At 44.0% G+C, this 21,979-nt stretch overlaps 1 protein-coding gene across 1 annotated transcript in view; it reads right to left on the bottom strand.

The window, feature by feature from the left end:
• The window catches only part of ALK (ALK receptor tyrosine kinase), a 730,858-nt gene that overhangs the window by 483,980 nt on the left and 224,899 nt on the right, over positions 1–21,979 (bottom strand). The window contains exon 3 of the mRNA XM_052648260.1: positions 3,573–3,737. Within this exon, the coding sequence (XP_052504220.1) occupies positions 3,573–3,737 (165 nt within the window). The remainder of the gene's footprint in view (positions 1–3,572; positions 3,738–21,979) is intronic.

Below are 21,979 nucleotides of genomic sequence, written 5' to 3'. Positions count from 1 at the left end.
CTTTTTGAAAACTATTATGCCACCCAGATAAACATAAAAATCTCAGGAGCAGAGTTTCATTCAGGCCCCCACACAAAACAAAGCAAAAACCTGAGAATCAGTGCCCTGGACAAGAATTCAGTTGATACAGGAAGAATGTTAGCCCCTCCCAGCTGAGTCTACTCCTGGTCTTACTGTGTGTGCATCTGCGTGAAGGGTTGGGGAGGAGTTTGGGAGGGGGGCTGCTAATCTGCTTCCCATTTTAAAGCTAGGATTTTGCTAGAGATCAAAATCTTATCTTGCTGAAGAAGAAAAATATGTTCCCTTGACTGCATTCCAAAATACCGGAAGGAGTAGACATTGAACATGCCCCTGGCACCTCTTAAAAAGTCATAGAACGCCTCAACCTGATGATTCCTCAAGATTTTATTAATTTATAATATTATGTTCCATCAAGATCATCACTTTTTATTATCTTGCTGCTCTGCATTGTATCTCCCTTATTATTCTCAGCTACAGAGGCCATAAATTAAAATCATTCAGAATTTATACTCCTACAGTTCATTATCTATGATTGGTATTATCTCACCACCTTCTCTGGCCCCTCTATATTCCCTGACAAGAAATATTGCAATAGAGTCTAAATACCATCCAACCAATAAATGTTGAGTTAAAGAAAAAAGGGGGGGGAGTGGAAACCCTCTATTGAAGGGTACTCCATCACCCCTTATCTCCATCAACAGCAATTCTTTCTGTCCAAATGACAGAGAAATAAGCTTCTAAACAGCTGAGAGTTAGGTCCTTGCTCTGCTCCTGTCTGGACTGGGCATGTCATTTTCTCTTCCCTTACCTTCTTCTACTCTTTCCCTGAAGGTTAAGGGACTAATGCGTCATGAGAAGCAACCCTACTTCAGGGAACAAACAGGCAGCAATGTAATCGATTGACTTCAAAAACAACAGGTGGTCCATTACTTGAAATTTTGAGCACCTCTCAGTGACCTTCCAGAGGCCAGAGGCAGCCCTGCAAAAGCTGGGAGGCTGGTCTTTTGTTTCTAAGACTGATCAAGACGGAGTATAGATCCCTCTACTAGACCTCAGGAAAAATAAACACAAGTATCTGACAATGGTGAGAGTCCCCCAGATTACATTTGGATGTGTTTGCTCACTAAAAAACTTGATGAAGTAAACTGGTGCATCCACAGAAGCTTTTGTCATGGTTGTTCCATCAATGTCTTCAGAGATGTGAGATCCTACCACACTAGGAAGAGCAATAAAAGAGAGATGAAAGTTGGCAACACTTGCTAAAAAGTGGATATTCAAATCCTAACTGATCCTGAAAGAAAGCTGAATGGCAAAGGATTGATGCTTTTGAACGGTGGTATTGGAAAAGACTCTTGAGAGTCCCTTGGACTGCAAGGAGATCCAACCAGTCAATCCTAAAGGAAATCAATCCTGAATATTCATTGGAAGGACTGATGCTGAAGCTGAAGCTCCAATACATTGGCTACTCAATGTGAAGAACTCACTTATTGGAAAAGACCCTGATGCTGGGAAAGACTGAAGGCAGGAGAAGGGGACAGAAGAGGAGGAGATGGTTGGATGGCATCACCGACTCGATGGACATGAGTTTAGCAAGCTCCAGGAGTTGGTGATGACAGGCAGCCTAGCATGCTGCAGTCCCTGGGTTTGTAGAGTTGGACACGACTGAGCAACTGAACTGGACTGAACTGAGTGATTCATACAATGGGAAAGTTCACATTTAGTGTGTGTCCTGGCCTTGGGATCTAGCTTTTTAGAAACATAAAGCCCTCAATATATATCCACTTTCAGGACCACTGCAAAGTCAATATTTCTTCCTCCCCTCCTCTCCTTCCTTTTTTCCCCCCTTTCACGATACTCAGCATAACATGCAGATGCTAAAAATCATAAGACAGAGCATAGGGGAGGAGAAACAGGTCAGAGTGTGGCAAAACACAATCTATTGGCACTGCTTTAAAACTTTAAAAATGTAAAAAGCATTGATTTTCAAAGTTATAAAGTCTGACACCACCATATCTGCGGATAATTGCCACTTGTCCTTCTCTCCTCATCTCAGTGAACTTTGATCATAATTCAACAGTTATCAAATAAAAAACCTATGATCAAAAATGCATGTATACACAGGACTGTTTCAACAGGTTAGGCATTGGGATCCAGAGACATCACTAGCAGTGGCTGAATGTGAGTAAGCTTGAGAAAGGGTCCACACCAATAGTACAAGAAACCTAAGAATCACCTGAGAAACTTATACAATCATAAAATAAGAGCCCCATGGAAATCAAAGTTGCAGTGACATACTGTATTTCATCTGCCAGATGAACAAAAATGACAAAGCCTGGCAAAACCCAATACTGGTAAAGATGTAGAATCCTGGATGTACTAATACATCACTAAAGGGAATATAAGTTGGTGCCACAACTTTCGAAAATACATTGGATTATGTATTGAAATGGAAGGTGAACCATGTGACTCAGAAATTCCACCCCAAGTTCTATGCTCTAGGGAAACCCTTGGACATGCACACACTCCAAGAGGCACGTAGTGGTGCTGTTGGTAATAGCATAAACTCAGAGACAACCCAAATATCTAATAACAGTGGAAGAGACAAACTGTGGTATTTTCATGTTATGGATCCAATACAAAGTGAACCACAGCTGTATGTATTAAAATGGGCAAATCACAAAACACTATTCCATTTATCCAACAGGTTGCAAATCTAATCAATATGTTGTTTGAGGCTATATACCTAAGGGGTAAGGCCACAGAGAAAAGGAAATGCATGATTAAACACAAAGTGTGGGGTAATGGTTACCTCTGGGGAAAAGCAGAGATTTTTTATCTAGGTGGGGGAAGAAAAGGTTGTAAAGGAATGGACCACATTCACACTCTTACACTTGGTGATGAGAATACAAGTACTGATTATATTGTAATCTTTAATCCACACATATATTTTATGTCTACTTTTTTGTACATGCTTAATTTTACAATAAAGTTTGAAAATCTACAGATTCCTAGGCTCTATTTCACATCTACTGAATCAGAATCTTAGGTTATAGCATTTAGATGGTATTTTTATAAGTTCTCCAGAAGATTTGGATGCACTTTTGGGTAAGAGCCATTCACTGACACACACACACACACTACACATCAGTATCCAGGTGAAAGCAGCTTTAAATACATATCAAAGTCAAGAAATGTCAAAAGTGTCATAAAAATAGAAAAGGTCATCCTGGGAGAGTGTGAATAAAAGAAAGAGGCCTCACAGTTCAGGGCTCCAGGCTGAGGAGGAAGCCTGGGAGCATAAGTTACTAGTTTTCAGTCCTCATGAGCTTCCTTGAGCCCTGTTCCAAAGGGTTGGATTGATCTTGAAATTGAACTTGTAGCCTCCTCTCCCTTGTATAGTCCAAGGCATGGAAAGGCACAGATATTAAAAACAGGTTTCAAAGGAAACAGGATAGAACAGGGATGGAAAATTCACAAATTTCAAACAGAAATAGACATCGCATCCACATCCTGGACCACTCAGGACACTTTGCAGTGTCCTCTACCCTTACCTCTGGGCATTTCCTTGGCATGCTCCGCCTCAGGCCCATCCAACAGGTCCATCTGAGAGGCCTCCTCAGAAGAAACATGGCGCCAGGACCAGCTCTGGTTCCCGAGGTTGTGCAGTGGAGGGGAATACTCCAGCTCACAGGGGAAGTCAAAGCTGCACTCCAGACCTGCAAGGAGCAGTCCACGGTCAGTGGGGCAAACTGTCTCCCAGATGTGACCTTCCAGCCCCACTCCTCCACTCCAGGAAGTTGGCCTCCATCTCATCCACAACCTTCACCCGATCCAGGTGTGAGGAGCTATAAATTTCACAGGCAGCTTAGCTCCATATGGATGAGAAGGAGACTAAGAGAGAGAAATAGTGTGCTTTGTATAACTCAGATTATGAGAGATGTCTTCAGAGAAGGCAAGTAGGAAAAAAGAGCTAAGAGGTTGAACCATGAAAAGATTTGCATCCTGTCAAGTTACTTGGTGACATGAAGAAGGCTTGAGGTCAACTGGTCAGAGCTGGGCTTTGCACCCAGAAAGGTGTGAATCTAAGTCAGGCAAGAAAATTAACCTCTCTGGCTTCAACCATCCTCTCTTGTACATTAGGGATGATCATTTCTACCTCTGGAGATTGTTGTAAGAACCAGCAGGATAACACAACATCTACACACACAACTGATGCACAACTGATGCTCCCCAAAGATTCTTATCAGATTCCTAAATAAGAAGAGAAGGCCAAAGGGAACTTAGGCTTCTCACAGCCCTGTTTGCCAACCATATCATCTATTCTTCAACCACCCTCCAGGGAGGAGTGCCAAGGCTAGGATAGCTAATCTGAGTTCTATTTTCTCTTGGGGAGGGAATAGGGAAGGTCACTGATTAGGGAGGGAGAGAAGAGGCAAGAAGAGGCCGTGCTCTGGGACTTTGTATCATCTTTTCTAGGCTTCTTTGCAAGAATCATCACTGGGTCCAATCCTTTCACATCTGCTGCCCTACTTTTAGGATGTACTCACCTTCTATTTCCCTTGCCTTGCTCATTATTTTCTACCCAAAGTGGCTGAAGTGTTTGTACACCTAGAAGGCTCTCAATGCCTGCTCATGGATCAACAGAATATGTGCCAAAAAGCAAATTAGTCATCTACTCTTTACTTCATCATCTCCATCTTCTTTTAGCCCTGGAGATGTGAAGAAAGGGAAAATTTGATATAAAGACCATTGAATGGGACTTTGGGGAATTTTATTGGTATCCAGGCTTCTCACATTTGGTTGGTATCTTCTTCTCACATGTAGAACTTGGTGCCCTCATTCATAAATAAGAGGTTTAGACTCAATGATTCTAGAAACAATTACCCAGAGAAGCCGAGGTTCCAGCTCCAACTTTGCCATTGATTTGCTGGTTACCTTGAATAAGCCACTTTACTTTTCTGGGCCTTAAGTTCCTCAAATACAGAATGAGACCCACACTAGATGTCTTCTAAAGTTCCTTCTTGATTTGACTGTTTTAAGATTCCAAAGTCCCTAGTCTTAAGGTGTTATATCTAATTTATTAAATCAATCTGTTTGGTGGTGCTAATGGGTAGTGTTTAGTCGCTAGGTTGTGTCTGACTCTTGAGACCGCATGGACTGTAGCCTGCCAGGCTCCTCTGTCCATGGCTTTCCCAGGCAAGAATACTGGAGTGGGTTTCCACTTCCTTCTCCAGGGGATCTTGCTGACCCAGAGATCGAACCTGCGTCTCCTGCATTGGCAGGGGGGTTCTTTACCACTGAGCCACCAGGCAAGCCACTAATGGGTACTAACTCCCAGTTATCACTGTGCATTGTAATAGCTGCTTCTGGAGCTACTGTTACCTTGATCTCCAAGACAAGTTCTCTGTTGGGAATTTCAGAAGGCAGAGGAGAAGTAGTGCCAAATCTAGTGCCAGTCACTGGAATGTCCTTTAGTAACACCATAGAAGCTGGCCCTGCCCTGGATTGGGAGTAAAATAATTCCTATTGACACTGGCCAAACTAAGTTTAGGGAGGAAGGAAAAAATCCTTCAATTATCCTTCTATTAAGTATCTTTCTACTTCTCAACCAGCAGAGATTTATGTACCAGCTGCTCTCCAGAGCTGCCATCCTCCTGGTCCTAAGGTTAATACCACTCGCCCTTTCACGATTCAAACAATTCACCTTTATAATGTCAAGCTGAAACAGGCAGAGCTAGGCTTGTTTGAGTTGACATGCCACTTGCTGCCTACATATTTTATCAGCCTTGAAGACTTTCTACATGCTTCTGAGGGCTGAGCTACTGCTATGAGCTAGTGTCCATGAATTGTTGGCTGCCTTTATCTTCAAGACTTGCTTGCTAGGTCCCCAGTTTCAATAACAGAATGCAAAGCGAAGAAAAAAACCAACATTTTGTACTTTGTAGCACAAAATTATCCTTATAATGAAATATATCTTATAATGAAAAGTATAGCCATTAAGCCTGGCTCCTCTGTCGATGATCAAAAAGACCCAACCACATTAGCGGAAGATCAAGTCAGAAGGTGGCCACCTCCACCCCACATTGACAACTATCGGGGCCTTTCCCAGAGCTTCAACTTCTGAAGCCCATCCTCCATCCTGACTTTTCTTCTCCAATTAAAGTCATCCTGCTTCCACACAGGACAGAAGGGCAGCATGCCAGCTCAGACACTGCCTAGCAAATGTGCTCTGTGCGCATGATACACAAACAGACAACAGAACGTGCAATCCCAGCCTCAAGTATCATCAGTCCTTGAATCTTTGACCTCTGGAGAGACTGACGATCGGTTGTGTATGGATCAGATTCTGCCTAGTAAAACAGGCCAGGCAGATACTCCTACTATCAAATAGGTTCGTTTTGAAATTCATACTCTGAGGCAGCTTCTCTTTAGCTGTCAAAGATGTACTTTGTGCTTTAAATAGAAATGGAGCCAACATTATTGCTTATTTGGGGTGAAATTAGATTGGGTTTTTCTACATTCTGATTTAATTTCTTATAAAATTTCAATACAGGTTTCTTCTGACCTAGCTTTAGTGCCTTTTGAGCAATAATATCTGGGACTTGTCTTCCCTAAAAATGGCAGATTAAGGCTCATTTTCCTTAGGCCTTTTCTGAGTTTCTAGATCTAGGGTGTTTCTTGGATCTCTCTCTTTAGCCCTCCTTGACTCTGTCCCCAGGAGGTGGGTGCTATAGAGTCTCTCTTACAAATAGGACTCAGAGGAACTAAGGGCTTCAGTGAAGTGTTCAGCCTTAAGCAACCCAAAATGGCTGAACAGACCCATGCCCAAGGGGAGGGGTAGAAACAAACATTCACCAACCCCAGCAGTAGGCCAGGGACTGTGCTAAAGAGATTTCTTATATCACTATATTTAATCTGCTGAACAAATTAACAAGTGAATTGTGTTTTCTCTTTAAAGCTGAGGAAACTGAGACTCAGAAAGTTTACTCTACTTGTACAAAGATGAAAGGACTGCCCTGAGGCAGAGCCAGAATGTGACCCAGGGCCGACTAATGCTGAAGAGCTCACACCTCCACAGCTTCAGAATTTTAATCCAGGGCCAACAGATCAAATTAAATAATATATGAGAAAGCTATGAAGTGCTATGTTTTGGTTATTATTAGATACTGTGTCTGTAACTTTGTCATATCCATAAAGGCTTCTATACTGCCCTAAGGGGACAGATCTATATTTCATCTGTGTCAGGTCCAAGACTGTACTTTTCACATATCCGTTTGGAACCAGGAGAATCTAACCACTGAGAAAGAGCAATGAGAAAAAGACTTTCCAGAACCTGCTAATCACATAGTTGAAATCACTGTGACCAACAGAAAGTCACTTCCATCATGGAAGAAAGATAAAGTAATGGAATCTTCTGGAAATAACTGGCCTGCTGAGAGGAGTATCAAATGCTACCAAGGCAAAGGTCTTGGTAGAGCAGTGAGGGTGTCTCCAGGCTCAGTCCTGCACACTGCAGCTGAAGGGCCTCAGCATGTCCACTCCTTTTTCTGCATCTGGCTTTCTGCAATTTGAAAATGATGGTGCGTATCCCCTCTCTGATGCTCTCCATTTCTGAAGTCGGTGATTCTACAGAGCTCACCGTGAGCCAACACAACCAGACTTACAGACTGTCGGTCCCCTCGCTCTGTCTGCCTCTAAATGAGGGCCTGCTGTTATCTCTAGTGGGCTCCCCAGGAAAGGAGGTGCAATGTGCAGCACACTCCATAGGCACTCAGTTTGCATCAAGATTCTCAAAGAATTAAGAAGGAGAGTTCAGGCAGCTTTTACAGATGACTGCCAGGGTGAGTGTGTGTGTGTGTATTCACACATTTTTATCTGTCTGTACCCATATTCTTAAATCTTCCAGGATATGAGTTATATTTCTAAAACTGAATTAACAGCTTCAAGAAATTGTTCCTAGTATAAAACACAGCCATTCAGAAGAATTGTTCAGTAACCCATCAGAAAAGCCCTGTGGTGGCCCTTCCCAGAGAGATGCCCAGTTCCCTTGGTTGTGGTGAGCTGGCAGTGACCAAGCACTTTGAGACTGAATCTGGACTCTGGGAGGGTGTGTGACTACCACAGCAATCACGCTCAAGGCCGGAGCCTAGGAAGCCAGCCGTGGCTACTCTGGCAAAGGTGGGAATCTTCCCAGCCTGAGCCACAGGAAGGAGACTGCATGGAAGTTTCAGGCACTGTCCAAGCATAACAGGGATAGCAGATGTACTTTGGACTCTAGAGTCTTCTCTTGGGTGTACTTAGAAAATCCCACAGTCTTCCTTTATATCCAGACTGACCTCAAGCTTCCCCAAATCCCTTAGATCAAGATCCTTTGTACCTCCTTCACCCTAACCCTATAAATGCAGAGACCTCCCACTAGTTTCCTAAGTTTCCTTTAGACAACCCAAATTAAGGGACCAACAGCCTCCTTTAGACTTTAAGACATGTCTTCTGAGGCTGGCTGGTTTCTAGAGGCCACAGGTGGCAGGTGCCAGCCTGGGCAGGTTCATAAGAGCCCATTGGATGATGTTGCCCAGCCTCAACCCAGCACAAGGAGTGAAAGCAAAACCACAGAGTGAAAAGCAGAGTCATAGGAAAAAGAGAGAAATAAGATGTTTATCAACCCCATGATACTTCACCCTTCTTCATTTGTCTCTTACTACAAGTGTCCCAGGAGTCAAGTTTGGACTTATGTTCTCAACTCTGGCAGCAAGGAGTGTATGTTTATAGAAGAGCCCATCTCTCCCTGCGGGAGATGGAGAATAATTCCTCATAATGGATAGCATGTACTGAGAGTTTAACATGGTCAGACACAATGCCAGGCACCCTATATCACTATCTTATTGAATTCCTATGAACTAAATGGGATTCGTATCTCAATTTGATAGAGGAAGACACTGGAGCTTAGAGAAATGAAGTCACATCTGAGGTTACTCACATAGGAAGTGACTGACTTGGTTTCCACCTACCTGCTTCCTCAATGGGACCCCAAGGCCTTGACATAAGTAGCTCACTAACAGGAAATTATGAATTGAAAAGGCAGCAGAAAGACTTCCCCTCGTTCAGAGCCACAGACACCAGTAACAGTCAAGACCTGCAGTGAGGCAAGACAGGAACTGGGACAGGCAGGGTCAAGATAGAGGCCAGACAGGAACCAAAGCACCTGAGCTGTCCTTGAAGAGTGTCCTGCTCCCCACCTTCACAAAGCCAGCCCTGGGATACCCTAGGCGAGGACTGAGCCAGTGTGTCCATCCCCAAGAGCCAAGTCTTACTCCCAGCGGGCATGACTCAGAAAGTTAAACCTACAGCGGCATTAAAGTCTGGGACTCCATGTTCATGTCTGTTTTTCCTGATATCCTCTGCGGTGTCCTTTGCGTTTCTCGGCCAGGCTAAGGGTCTCCATTAAGGGAACTGAGAGTGGGATGGGCAAGGTTTTTGGATTATCAGGGACCCATGAGAGAGTTTATTCAGCTGTATACTCAGCCCTGGGATCTGCATTTGAAAACAGAATTAACAGGCTTGCTACTAGTTTAACATACGGCAACATAATTGTGATTTTTGCCTCGGGGTTATTTTCTTCCCTCTAGTCTTGATCCAGTGCTTAGCTGCCAGGATGCAGAGAGCCTGACATGGGGCCTGAAATCTCTCATTTCCTGAATGGTGGTCTCTATGGTCCCACCCAGCTCTGCAGTCTTTTCCTATGCATACTTGCCCATGGGTCTTATTAAGCAACTTAACACCTTCAGGACTGTTTCTCGGGGATAGAGCACAAGTCCTGAGATTTGACTCCAGTCCTGCTACTTGTCAGCTGTGCAGTGTGGGGCACTCTCTCCCTCTCTCTGAGCCCTAGCCATCTCAGTGATGAGGCTAGCTTCCCAGGACTGGGAGCAGCACTCAATGAGAATGATGCATGTCTTTGGAATGGAGAAATCCCCAATGCACATTAGCTGGTTCAGAATTTACCCATGCCCTTTTGAACACAGCTTTCTGTTCACCATGAGAAACAGTATTTACATGGGGCAGGCAACCAATAGCACATGACCACTTCCTTAGTATTTTGTTGTACCACAGGAAGGTAGGTGTTTCTGCCTTAAGGTGATATTTGGAGTCAGCTGTTAGAACTTGAAGTAACATTTGAGGTTGTTTTTCCCATTGGACAGGTGAAAACATCAAGACCCAGGCCAGGGAAGATTTACCCAGGATCATATGACTGGTCAGGGAGTCCTTCACATACAGAGTGGAGGACATCTCTCCTGGCTGTGGAGGCCTTTCCGAATGGCCTCCTCTCCAGGCAGCACCAGGCCTGAGCCAGGTTGAAAATTAGTTACTGAATCACCAGCTCTCACCTCCTCAGGCTTGGCTTATTGGCACATTTAAGCTAAGGCTGTAATGATTCATGGGTGGCATTACAAATGCCAATGTATTCCTGACAAGCCTGATTTGTGTATTCAATAAAGAACCATATGAAGCACCATACACATGTGGCAATTTTCTTGCAGGTGACCTTTAGAGGTCATAAAATAGAGCTTCATATTTGAAACTTCAGTTCATTAGATAAAGCTCCAGGAACCAGCAGTCTTGAAATACTGTCAGGCCTTAAGAATTGAATCCAGCTCAAGAGAACTCCCTTGGCTGCCACCAATCCTGAGGCACAAGGTGGGGTCTCCTTTTCTCAAGAGATTTCCCAGAACTTTCCAAATGTTGACCTCAAGATCATGAAAGACCCTGAGGACCATCTTAGAGGAAGACACTGAATCCAGAGCTATAGAGGAGCTTGCCGAAGGATGCACAGTGGGTGAGTTTAGAATTGTTCTAAATTCCAGTTCCTAACCTGGTAACTTTTACTATTATCACTCAAAGCTGTGAGTGACAAACAAGTTAAATGATACCTTAAAACAATTTTTAAAATTCTAAAAAACCCATACTGCATTTTTCTGGAATAAGCTGGCAAAAGCATACATAGCTGGGTTTCAAATATTCCACAATGATCTAATGGCTAAAATAATCTCCAATAAGGCTTCCTGGCTTCTCTTCTGCCAACAAGCTGCTTTTTGGTGGTTGCTGGAAGCTCCTGCTGGACAGCAAGTCTGTGCGCAGGCCAGAAGCTATGTGAAAACAAAGGGAAGAGAAAAGGGCGGTCTAGGAGTGAAGTAGGAAGATCCTCTTTTGTCCTGTTTTATATGAAGACCTCAGAGGGGCACCAGGGTGTCTGGGGAGTAAACAGAGACATAAGCTCCAACCTGGGGTCTGACTGCTCAAGGTGAAAGCTCGACTCTGTCACTTACTAGCTGTTACCTCAGGGCAAATTATTTAATTTCTGTGTGGCTTGATTTTGTTTTCACTTTAAAGTGGGGATTAAAACAGGGGCCACCTCAGGGAATTATGAGGAAGATTAAATGCAATACACACATCAAGCACCTGGCATGGGGACTCACACACACAGTCTGATTCTTACTAAATGATGGCAAGCCTTGTTCTTGCTCTCCAGTTGGCTCCAGGCTCAGTCACCACAGAGCAGAAATAAAGAGGCGCATGTTCAGCAATGAAGGCAGAACTATGTAAAACCTTGTTGAAGCTCCTCCTCACTTTGACAGGCTGATCAAGCTTTCCTTTGGAAGTGAAGTCATGCTAAACCTTGACTAAGAAGAGCTAGGTTCAAGCCCTGGCTTGAGATATTATTTCAAGCAAGTCCTTTAACCTCTCTAGGCCTCAGTTTCCTCATCTGAAAACTGAGGTAGTGGAATAAGATGATCCTCAGATCTCATCTATCTCCATCCTCCTAAGACTAATTTCACCTTTGGGCATGGCTGAAACAAGCTTTCTAATCTGGCTCTAGCCAGCTGGTCAGCAGAATCCCAAGAGTCCTGACTTCCAGCTCAGGCTCCTTTCTCCTTTCTCCTCTGGGTTTTCTTCTTAAGGAGCACTTAGCCTACCAGTCACCTTCTATGTTAATCCACCAGCTACCGTCAACATTCTGGTCACACTCTTTATGAGATCTGCCCCCTGCTTGCACTCCCCCACCACTATTCACTTGGAGGGACCCCAGAACTAAAATCATTCACTTCCTCCCCACCAGCATCCTCCCTACAACGTATCTGGGAACCAACCACCCAATTTAAGACATCTGCTTGGCTCACTTATAATCAAGATGCAGCAAAAAAGGGCCAAGTCTCCTTCAATCAATCAATTATATAAACACAGCCTCAGAAGACAGTCTCAGAGGAGGGAGTGTGTGTGCATGCATGCCCACAAGGGTGGGAGATCAGCACAGAAAGCTCAATTCTCATTTCCCTTATCTGTGGCCATAACAATATTACAGATTGAAGAAATGGGACTTGGCTCTTCATTCCAGAACAGAAAATTAGAAATAATTTAAATTCTGAAGTTAATAGCCTCTTAATTTTACAGATAGGAAAACTAAGGCTCAGGAAGGTGAAATAACTTGGCCAAAGTGGCATAGCCCAGGTTCTGGAGGAGCAGAAAGCTAAGACTAAAGTCCAAATTGGGCTTCTAGGCCAGTTTTCTGCCTGCAATTTCCAGGAAGTGTTTATGCAGAACATGGTACCTCTAGCAGAATGAGGCCAGATCTAGACAGCATGGTGAAAACATGTTCTTTGTACACTGCTCAGCATGGCATCCACCCAAATGGGATCATTCCTGAAACTAGATGGTTGGAGGAGATCTCTGAGTAGTGTGGCAGCCCCAACAACCGGAGAAGGCTGAGGGTCCTGGGAAGTCCCGACCTCATGCAAGATGGCCCTCCCCACTCACTCATCTGTATCTGCCGGTGAGGACCTCCTGAGTGTTGGAGGTGATCATGAGGTTCCTCTCTGGTGCCAATCTCAAAACACAGGCTTCCCTAACACAGACTCTGTGACCTTCAGAAACTCCTAATCCGGTGGGAGAGAAAGACTTACTCACACCTGACTTTCACCATAAGCAGACCTGTGGAAGCCATGGGAACTCAGAACAAGAGAGACCTGGCTGGAAGGATCACGGGCTCACGGAAGAGGCAACTTTGGGGCTGCAGTTTGAAGGGTGAAAGGATTTTGGCAGATGATAAAGATTTAGCTAGGAAGTTTAAGGATAGAGGAAGGATTGAGGTTATTCCAGGGAGGGTGAGGAATAGTTTGCTTATTTTCATGCAGTCATGTGAATTTTGAAGCTGGGCTGCTCAGCATTAAATCCCAGCTCAGAGAGTATCATGGTTCAGGATAAAGTGCTCTCAGGTTCCAGAGGACAAAACTAGGGACTTAAGAGTTTTAAGGAAAAATATTCTAGCAAATAGAGTCATGCCACCAAAATGCAGGCTATTGGCCTCTCACTGAAGCAGCTCTCATTCCTCTTCAGAGAGCATTAGGGAAGCACCTATGCTCCAACACATGGAATTCTGTCCCCACAGCTAATCCTGACAGTGATGCTCTCAATTAGGAATCATGACCATTCCCACTATTCAGATGACAAAGAGAATCAAGGAGAGTGGTTGTCACTGACGGTAAAATCACTCTTAAGAATCAGAGCTGAGACTGAAATTTACATCTCAATCCCAACTGAGCTTCTTCCCCATCATTCAAACAGAGGCTGGAAGATGTCTTGCTTCCATGTCACAGAGGAGATTCTCATTGGCAACTAGGAGGTGAATGAAAGATTTATAGCTTCCAAACCTAATCCTACAGTCCCCACATCCCAGAATCTTGTTTTTCAGCTCTCCAGGGGACTTCCCTAGTGGTTCAGTGACTCAGACTCCACACTCCCAATTCAGGGAGCCTGGGTTCAGTCCCTGGGCAGGGAACTAGCTCCCACATGCCACAACTAAGATGAGGCTATTTGATGAGACTGCTGTGGGCCAAGAAAGCTCACCATTTCTGTGAATTTCTCACAGACCGAATTATTCTAGTCATCTATTCAAATGGGCTGGTTAAAGTCTTGTTAATCTGAAGTCTGTTCTGTCATGAAGTTCTGCCCCTGAGGTAGCTCTTCCCATAACATTTCACTTTAAGAGGATTTCCTCTCATTTTTCTCACTGTTGATCAGTCATTTTCCTGCATATGTTTTGGACACATGTCTTTATAGACTGGTTAGAAATGCTCTGTATACAATATCTCAGATGTCCCAAAGCTGTCAAAACAAAAATTCCTCAGCTCACTCATGTCTGCTGAATGTGCTTTTTTAGATTGAGATTTTTTTTAAAAAAAGCCTGCTCAAAGTAGTTAAAGACACAGATTTTATTTCTAAATGAAAATATGTCCAGCCTAGGAACTATTCTCGTCTTACACATGTCTTTCCTGATTAATATGACATTAGGAGTAACAGGGCTTAAGGGAACATCCATACCTTTTACTAAAATAGAGATCCCCAGGAGCAGAAAAGACTGGGAATTGAGGGACTTGAGTATACTCCTAGTTGACCTCTGGACCATTCAGCATATGTTGAAGTTTCATCCAGTGTATGTTTAAGAATGCAACTAAGTACAAAACACTCGAGATGCAAAGGAAATAAGATGTGGATTACTAACCTCTAAGAACTTCCAGTTTAGGAATCAGGATGATTCAGGGCCATACATAACTAAGATATGAAGAGAGTGTGATACAGACATGCAAAGTGCTGCAGAAAGACATTATATTACCTTTCTTGCTGAGAAGATCGGAACAGTGAGGTCTACAACTTTGCAGGTTGTCCTGATTTGGGGTTAATTTGGTCACTAGCTGTGGGGTATGAATGCTCACTACATGGTTTTCAAAAAGAAGCTCTACTAAATCTAATAGGCAGACAGTATCTTTGCTAAAGCGGAAAGTCTTATTTCCCAAGTAAACCTTCCTATGGGTTTGACAGTTCATCAGACCCAGGGGTACAGATACAAAACAATCATACAACAAGTGTTTAAGCAGCACCATTCAGATGGATATTTAGAAACACCTTAGACCTGTGACCTATGATAAAAGTGAACTAGGCTAACTGATGAACCTAACTGCAGGGCAGCAGTGGAGACGCACACACAGAGAACAGGCTTGTGGACACAGTGGGGGAAGGAGAGGGTGGGGCCAGTCGAGAGAGCAGCATTAAGCATGCTGCTGCTGCTGCTAAGTCGCTTCAGTCGTGTCCGACTCTGTGCAACCCCATAGATGCACAGGCAGCCCACCAGGCTCTGCCGTCCCTGGGATTCTCCAGGCAAGAACACTGGAGTGGGTTGCCATTTCCTTCTCCAATGCATGAAAGTGAGAAGTGAAAATGAGGTCACTCAGTCGTGTCCGACTCTTCACGACCCCATGGACTATAGCCTACCAGGCTCTTCCGTCCATGGGATTTTCCAGGCAAGAGAATTGGAGTGGGGTGCCATAGCCTTCTCCACATTGAAGCATACACATTACCATTACCATATGTAAACAGATAGCCAGTGGGAATTTGCTGTGTGACACAGAGAGCTCAACCTGGTGCTCTGTGACAACCTAGAGGGGCGGTATGGGCTGGGAGGTGAGAGGGAGGTTCAGGAGTGAGGGGACATATGTATACCTATGACTGATTCATGCCGATGTATGGAAAGAAGTCAACACAGTATTGTAAAGCAATTATCCTTCAATTAAAAATAAATTAATTAAAAAGTAAATAAATTAATTTTAAAAGTAGGCTAGAATCTCTATGAGGGGCAGGAACAAAGAGCTTGGCAAACTGTAGATACCCACTGTATGAATGAATGTATAATAGATAGATAGATGAAAAGTGACATTTAACATCTCTACCTTGGGTTGAATAAATTAGACCCATCCATGACTGCTTTATCAGGTGACCTAGTTTACACTTGGACCATAAAAAGGATGAAATACAAACTAGGAAAGTAATTTGGTTCATAAGAACCATCAGGAAAGCCCCAGGTTTTGTGGAGAGGGCATCACGTGATGGGATTCTTGGAGAATTTGGGATGCTCAGGAAATAACCATTCCCTGTACAAGTCAGATTCTTTTCAGATTTCAAGAGGGGGATGATGCAACCCTAGTATTATCAAACATTTTCATTAACTTTCTCCATTAAAAAAAAAAAATTACAGGGAGAAAGAGACATCAGGGTAGCCTGGGTACTCAGAAAAAGGCCTGAGGTAGAAGCAGGGACTGAGCTGGGCTTTGCAAGCTAGAGCAGTGGGATCTAGGGAGACAGGTTCAAGGAAAGGAAAACAAATTAACCAGGGACAAAATGGAATGAGAAAGCAGGAAACACGGGGAAAGGAGGGGGATGTAAAAGAGAAAGGATATTTACCAGAATGGCAGGCAGTTCTCTAGGCAGCTTTGACACTGCTGGTGACTCCCGCATGTAAAATTCTTATCCCTTTGGTTTCTCTGGCTGTTCCACCTTCTGGTTCCCCTCCTATCTTTTCAGTTTCTCCATCTGTGACTGTTTGTCATGCTCCTCTTCAATCACAGCGTCCGTCATAGTCTGTGCTAACCATTGTCTATCACACCTCTCTCCTCAAAGCCAAGACAGATTTACAATTCTCTACTGACCATCTTTACCTGGGTGTCCTGAAAGCACTTCAAATGTAACTGGTTCAATATAGTCTCTCCATTGTCTCCTCTCCCTCTAGATGTCATAGTCACCAACTCTCCTTGTCAAATATTTCTCCTCCTCTGTACTCTGATGGGGGGATCTTCATCTACTCAATTACTCAAGTTGGATCTCCTACAAGGGCAACCTAGTCATTCTCACCTTATAGCTGGAATCTCTCGCAGGTTCCCCTCCTGCCCTTCCTTTTCCAGCCTATGCTTCACACATAGAATCATAACTGAACACTTAGTATACCCAGAACTAACTGTTTCTCCAGGCTCCTCTCTCCCAGACCATCTTTACCCTGAGTCACTGGGCTTGACCTGCTTCTCATCACCCCTCTGCGCATTCATTCCCTCTGCCTGCAAAGCCCTTCCCAGAGATCTCAGTGGCACCAGGGTCCAGGGCCCAGCTCAGCAGTCCCTGTCTCCTGAATGTCTACCCTCGGAAGTCCTTCACAGACCTGGCTCTCCCTCCCTGTGTTCCAGGGAGATTTGGACATGCCTCTGTTACTGCACCTGTCTTACAGCATGCAGGTCTGCCTCATCCTCAAGACTTCTTGTGCTATTGGCATTTAGCACGGCTATGCCTAGAGCAGAACCAGGCATACAGTTAGTGCTCAAAGAGTGTTTATATCCATTATCCCATTCTCTGTGTGTCACAGACACACTAAGGGGGAAATGATGCAGGCAGATAGGTAGGGGTGCAGAAACAGCTCTCAGGAGGATGCTGCTCAAGATCAGAGAAAGCTTTGGGGAGCCACCTTCCCAGGCGTGAGAGTGGAGGCTATGTTAACAGGAGCACAAATGCATGACCAGGAGACCACACGACACTGAGTGATGCTCTCCACATTGCTTATCCGTCAGTCTGTCCCTGTTCCTCACCCATCTCACTCTTTCCCTTTTGTTAATTTCTCTCCTGCTCTCTCTGTGACAGTCATTTTAAATGGATCTCTTTTGATTTGCCTTTCTTGCTTTTGTGTCAGTTGGTCAATTATTCTTTTATTATCATTTTTTATTACCTTTTAATCTGACTTGATTCCTTTCCGTTTCAGTCTGCCATTAACATAGAGGTAATTCGTTGGTATTTACTGAGTGGATCTACGTGTCTTTATTTTAAAGGCAAGGGATATGATCGAGTAGAGCATTTTAAACAAATCTCTCCTCAAAACATCTAAGCCAACTACTTTCCCCTTGACTTCCACAGACTGAGCTCATTGGTTCCCAGCAGGCCACTGGTCCTCACGGTGACAAATGTTGCCTGCTCTTGGTCTTGAATGACTGCTGGTACTGCTGTTCCCCACAGGACTCAGTCTTTCTGGTGACTACATCCAGAGCCTTGGCTTATCACATAATAGAGAAACATACAGAGGCACGGACAAGGGACGAACTTGGCTTCCTGGCTCAGTGGACCTGGAAGAGAACAGGAAAAGGCCTGGCCTATCAGGGCAGAGGAACTGGTAAGAAAGCATTCAGCTGTGACAAGAGCCCACTAGGGCTCCCTTGTGGAGCTGCTTTTCACTGGAAGCGCCAGGCTCTTGAGGGCAGTATGTCAGACCATGGCCAGACACATCACATGTGTAATTTGAGGAACGTGATCAGACTGACTTCCTGCCGGAGCTATGAAGTATATCCCATGGGGGGCTGGAGGGCTTTTTGTTTACCATTCTTTATTCTGTGGGAGGTTGATTTTTTTTTTTTTTTTTTTTTGAGAGAGAGAGATTTAAATTACCCAGTCTTTTCAAAGAAATTGATACATTAACAAGACTGGTGATGGTGGTAGCAGCAGCAAGGGAAGTAATTAAAAAGTCTAATCTTTCTTTGTTTCCAAAAACACCAGTACCTAAATTGGATGGGTCCCAATGGGCTTGAAAGTAGACAAAGTTTTAACAGAACTTTTATTTAAAGTCCAACAATGACTTTGTTGTGCTCTGATGTTGAGATGTTGGGAGGAACCTTTCTTTTCCATGATTCGGTTTTCTGGACATTGGAGGACTGGAGGGATGAAGCACTACATTATTTTACCAGGACAGTTATAACAAAATAGTACAAAATGGCTGGTTTCAAATAGCAGAGAATTATTCTCTCACAGTTTTGGAGGCCAGAAGTCTGAAATCAAGGCACCAACAGGGCCATGCTCTGAAGGCTCTAGGAGGGAATCTGTCCAATGACTTCCCTTAGTTCTGGTGGTTGCTGGCAATCCTTGGCATTCCTCGCTTGAAAATGCATCATTCTAATCTCTGCCTCCATTATTACATGATGTTCAGCCTCTGTGTCTGTGTCTATCTTTGCTTTCTCTTCTTACAAGGACATCAGTTATATTGGATTAGGACCCACTCTAATCCAGTGCAGACTCAACTGCACCTACAAAGACCCTATTTTAAACTAAGGTCATACTCACAGACAGTGGGGGTAAAGACTTCAATATACCTTGTTGGTATACTGAACCAGAGTCTATAGAAGGGGAGGCAAGACTGCCCATGCTCTTGGGTTGGGGGCGGTTACATTCACATCTAGGAAGAGGTGAATTACCGTAGCTTCCCTGGAATAGTCTCAATTTGGGGACATCGAGTCTTGGTCCTAGAGCTGCCCAGATCTTGGATATCTGATTGGTCATTTAGTCCAAACTGAGTGGTCAGGCTGTCCAGGAAATGAGAGCCCTTTCTATAGAATGAGGACTTTACCTTTGAATTAACTTTTTGATGTGGTAGAACGAGCACCCAACTTGCAGTCAGAAAATCTGACTTCAGTCTTTTCTAATGCTCACCAGCTCAGTAACTTGGTAACATGGTTAACAAATATCTTGAGCCCTCAGTTTACATTTCTACAAAGTGGGATATAAAATAATTTTCACCCACCACAATTTTTTAACACACTTAAGTGAGAAAGGGGGCTGTGGAAAAGTTTGGCAAAGTATCAAACTTCTTTTCCCAATAAATCAAAATTCTTTTTCTCATTCTCATCTGGGCAGAAACTTTGGTTACTTTGCTCTAAAACATGATCTGATTCTTCCTAAACCCAGAATGGCAAACATGAATTAAAGCTGGAGGAGGCGGGGAATACGATCTGCTTTTGTGGCTCTAGAACTCAAGGTGATCAAAACCCTGTAATCTCTTACTACCTGGAGCTTCCAAATGAAACAGATTTTTATCTGGGTAGGGAGTTGGAGCCCAGTCCTTTAACCAAGCCTATAAATAAGTCCTAAGGCATCAGAGCTGGATGATAAAAGGAAAAAAAAAAAGTGTTTCTTTATACACCACCCCCCCCCCCCTTCTTCAAAGACTTGAGGGAAGAATGTGCAGCTCTGTTTGTTGATGATGAAATTAGCAGGCTCCTATCATTCAAGACAAGATGAGAAAGAGCTGGAATCTGATACAAAATGCCATTGAAAAGAATATATTTTACACAACATAAAAGGCCCCAACGTAAATTAGAAGAAATATGGGGAGACTTCAAAAAGGTAGGTCAAACTTTTTCCTCAAGCAGATAATTACAGGCTGGGGTGAGTAAATCTTATTAGCCTCTATCCACCTCGTCTCTTCTCATAAAACACCAGTGGAGAAGAAAGCCATACTCAATTCAGTCCTGGACAGCTTGCCTGAGAGGGCTGGCCGCCACTGTCTATCATGATGCCTGTGGTTGTGCTGCTGAAGCCTACCACTGCCGCCCTCTCCTACCTCCCCACCAGCCGTTCCCTCCCACCTTCACCCCAGAATGCAGGTGAGGACAGCCAGCCAGCACCAAGCTCCATCACTCAGGGCCCACACTGACTTGCCGAGTCTTAGTTACTTCTTACTGTCTGAAGAACTATCCCTTTGGGCAGCAATTTTCCAGTCAAATTTCTCTACCCAAGTTTGAGGTCTTAAAATTAATGAAGTTGTTAACATTTCTTAAAATGTCTTTCATAGCAGTTGAAAGTTGTAAATTTATGACCAGTGAGCCTGCTGGCCTCTTTGGTTCATAGACACAGGCTGAGCCCTGCAAACATCCTTAAGGAGACAGAAGTCTCAGCCTTCAGTTCTCTCTGCTGTGTGTCTCGGGACTAGTCTTCAACCTCCATGCCCCAGAGGTGCTCTTTGTGGCAGTGGGTTGAACTGCCTGCTGCTGCTGCTAAGTCGCTTCAGTCGTGTCCGACTTTGTGCGACCCCAGAGACAGCAGCCCACCAGGCTCCCCCGTCCCTGGGATTCTCCAGGCAAGAACACTGGAGTGGGTTGCCATTTCCTTCTCCAATGCATGAAAGTGAAAAGTGAAAGTGAAGTTGCTCAGTTGTGTCTGACTCTTAGCGACCCCATGGACTGCGGCCTACCAGGCTTCCTCCATCCATGGGATTTTCCAGGCAAGAGTACTGGAGTGGGGTGCCATTGCCTTCTCCAGGTTGAACTGCCTACAGAACTGTTTCTCTGGCCAGTGAACTCAAAGAGAGGAAGAGTAAGTTTCGCTCGTGTTTGCTTTTGTATCACCTCTAACACGTGGCACGGGACCAAGCTCACACAGGTGGTGGTGGAGACAGCTAAGTTCTATGGTCTCAGCTGAATTAAATACAGGGAGAAGACGAAAAGGCTCTGAAGTTACCACCGCACTCAGTCAAGGAGCCACCAACCAAGAATCATCTCTTCTCACCCTGTGAATAGATAGCAATGATGATGCTGACTTCGGTACCTTGTTGAGCATTTGGGCAATGTCTGACCGATGGTTTTGGTTCTCTCCTCTGCCAAGAAGGGAAATTCTGAGGATTCCAGGCTCAAGGAACATCTGAAAGGAATCTTGCGAATCACCCTTATCTATTCTTTTCCCCCCTGGAGCATGCCACCTCACCCTCATTCTATGTATGAGAAAGGGGAGGCCCAGGAAGAGGAAGTAGGTATATTAGAGTCAAACAGTGGAGCGCTAGCAGTTTAAATAAGCTCCAGTGGTTTTCTTCTTTTAACCTGAAACCTCTTTTTGGATGTTTCAGAGAGAATAAATGCAATGCTCTCTGTGTCATGCAAGAGGCAGACCTGACTTTTTTGGACATTACGTTTTATAAAAGTTGTGGAAATACTGAGTGACTTTGAGAGCAAATACAAAAACATTATCCAAAGACTGCTTCTATCACAAATCTGGGTTTATGAAGCAATAACAGTACAAAGGACCAGATTTCAATTATTTACAAACACCTTTTCTTATCCTAAGATAACACTCAGTGTCTGGCCTAAATAAAATCAAGAAGTAATTTTTATCTGGAATCTCCCGAAAACTAATGACCTTCCCCTCCTACCAGGGGCGGCTTAGGAGTAGCAGAAAACATCCTAGAAGAGTACCATTCTAAACTGCCCTAGGGGTTTTGATGCATTTCTTTTTTAAGTTTGAACTGAAAGTTACAGTTAATCTGAACCCAGACTTACTG

Source organism: Budorcas taxicolor, chromosome 11 (genome assembly GCF_023091745.1).
Source record: "Budorcas taxicolor isolate Tak-1 chromosome 11, Takin1.1, whole genome shotgun sequence".
NCBI lineage: Eukaryota > Metazoa > Chordata > Mammalia > Artiodactyla > Bovidae > Budorcas > Budorcas taxicolor.
This window is presented reverse-complemented; position numbering and strand designations above follow the sequence as displayed.